This window comes from Mandrillus leucophaeus, unplaced genomic scaffold, assembly GCF_000951045.1.
Source record: "Mandrillus leucophaeus isolate KB7577 unplaced genomic scaffold, Mleu.le_1.0 Scaffold505, whole genome shotgun sequence".
Classification (NCBI taxonomy): domain Eukaryota; kingdom Metazoa; phylum Chordata; class Mammalia; order Primates; family Cercopithecidae; genus Mandrillus; species Mandrillus leucophaeus.
Genome location: NW_012105421.1, coordinates 1,212,836 through 1,214,871, shown reverse-complemented (window position 1 = coordinate 1,214,871; position 2,036 = coordinate 1,212,836). Strand labels below are relative to the sequence as shown.

The following is a 2,036-nucleotide window of genomic DNA, read 5'->3' as shown; positions in this document are numbered from 1 at the left end:
ATTCTCCTGCCTCAGCCTCCTGAGTAGCTGGGACTACAGGCGCCCGCCACCTCGCCCGGCTAGTTTTTAAAATTTTCTTTTAGTAGAGACAGGGTTTCACCATGTTAGCCAGGATGGTCTCAATCTCCTGACCTCGTGATCCACCCGTCTCGGCCTCCCAAAGTGCTGGGATTACATGCTTGAGCCACCACACCCGGCCTCTTTATCTATTCTTTAAAAAAATTTTAATTTTTTGATACGGAGTCATACTCTGTTGCCTAGGCTGCAGTGCAGTGGTACAACCTTGGCTCACTGCAACCTCCACCTCCTGGAGGTGGTTCAAGCAATTCTCCTGCCTCAGCTTCCAGAGTAGCTGGGATTACAGGCATGCGTCACCACACCCAGCTAATTTTTGTATTTTTAGTAGAGACGGTTTCACCATTTTGGCCAGGCTGGTCTTGAACTCCCAACCTCAGGTGATCTGCCCACCTTGGCCTCCCAAAAGGCTGAGATTATAGGATCATGCCCTTAGTGCTATATGTACAACTTTTCACCAAGTCCTAAGATTTTCTCATGTTATCTTGTAAAAGTTTTACATTTAAGTTGTACATTTAAATCTGTGATCCATTTTGAGTTAGTTTATTTATTATTATTTTCTTATTTTTATATTTTTTCTTTATTTTATATCTGGATCATCTCATGCCCAATTATTGAGTTAGTTTTGTTAGCAGACTGAGGTTGAGGCAGAAAAAGAAATAAAATCAAAGATAAGGGAAAGTCAATTTAATGGAACAGAATTTAATCACTAAAAATAATTTTAAAACCATTGAGAAAATAGAAAGTTTTATGATAATATTAAGTTTAAAAACCTGAATAACTAGGATTTCAGCATTACAAAAAAAGTATGGATGGAATCAGAAAACATGAAAAGAAAGTCAATTTGAGTGCTGAAGTAAGATTTCTTACCTACATGCTGACTCAGTGCCTGAACAACATTCGTAGCAGCAGCGTAGATGCCTGGATTCTTGGAATTCAGATTGTTATCCACTATTGCTGGAATTAGCATGTTGATTATAGGAGATAAGTGGTCTCTAAGTAGAGGAATCATTTTGTGCATTGTTTCCAGAGCCACCAGATTTACTTTACTATTAGAATCATGAAGTCGAGATTTAAAAGCATCAAAAATCTGAAAATAAATTGGTAAATCATTTAAAGTAAAATAATGTTTATAGCTATTGTTTATAGCTATTGTATTTATAATTCTCTTGGCATGTCATAATATTTCTCCTACTTTACTCAGTTTAAATATATACACAACATCCTATTTTGCTTGAACTTAGATAACAGGAACTTTATAAAAATTGGGGTACTAAATCTAAGTGTCAAATCTTCTTGTAACGAAAGGAGAAGGCCTCAAAAATTGCCCCAAAAGACATCCTAATAAAAGATGAAAAATATGGCTCAGTAGGCAGATGACTAATTGTAAATATGATAAACATCTTGTTTTCTGGAAGGTGCAGGTTAGCTTAGCTAACTCTAAGAACTTAAGAAAAGTTTTTATCTTTTTTCACACTAGAAGTAGACATGTAAGTTTTACTGTGGAGATCTAACCTAGTTTCAGTTTAGGTTTATTATGAAAATTTTAGATGCAATTTCAGAGTTAAATTTGTATTATTATCTCTTAACCTGGTAACTTTAACAATAATTCCTTGCTCTTCAGAATCCTTAACTTTAATAAACTCAAGATATAATAAAGTGAATGCTAAACAATCCTTTAATCATGTCAGGTAAGTAAAGAGCTACTCTATGAGCTGAGACTATTCACTAATAATTTCCAATACTTATTTATTATTTTTCATGTTAAGAATAATCTTCCCAAGAGATTTATTTTTACTCAACAGATATCAGAAAATACAAGTTTCTGGCTCCCATGCCATGGTAATATGGTTCTTTTCTTCTGAAAGCTGAGACAATACCATGAGAAGTGAAGAGTAGTTATGGTATGTTTGCCAAGTATAATGCACATTACACAAACTTAAAATGAAATTTAATTAATA

At 34.5% G+C, this 2,036-nt stretch overlaps 1 protein-coding gene across 1 annotated transcript in view; it reads right to left on the bottom strand.

Moving 5' to 3' along the window:
• The window catches only part of FAM179B (family with sequence similarity 179, member B), a 164,925-nt gene that overhangs the window by 12,718 nt on the left and 150,171 nt on the right, over positions 1–2,036 (bottom strand). The window contains exon 19 of the mRNA XM_011996232.1: positions 946–1,165. Within this exon, the coding sequence (XP_011851622.1) occupies positions 946–1,165 (220 nt within the window). The remainder of the gene's footprint in view (positions 1–945; positions 1,166–2,036) is intronic.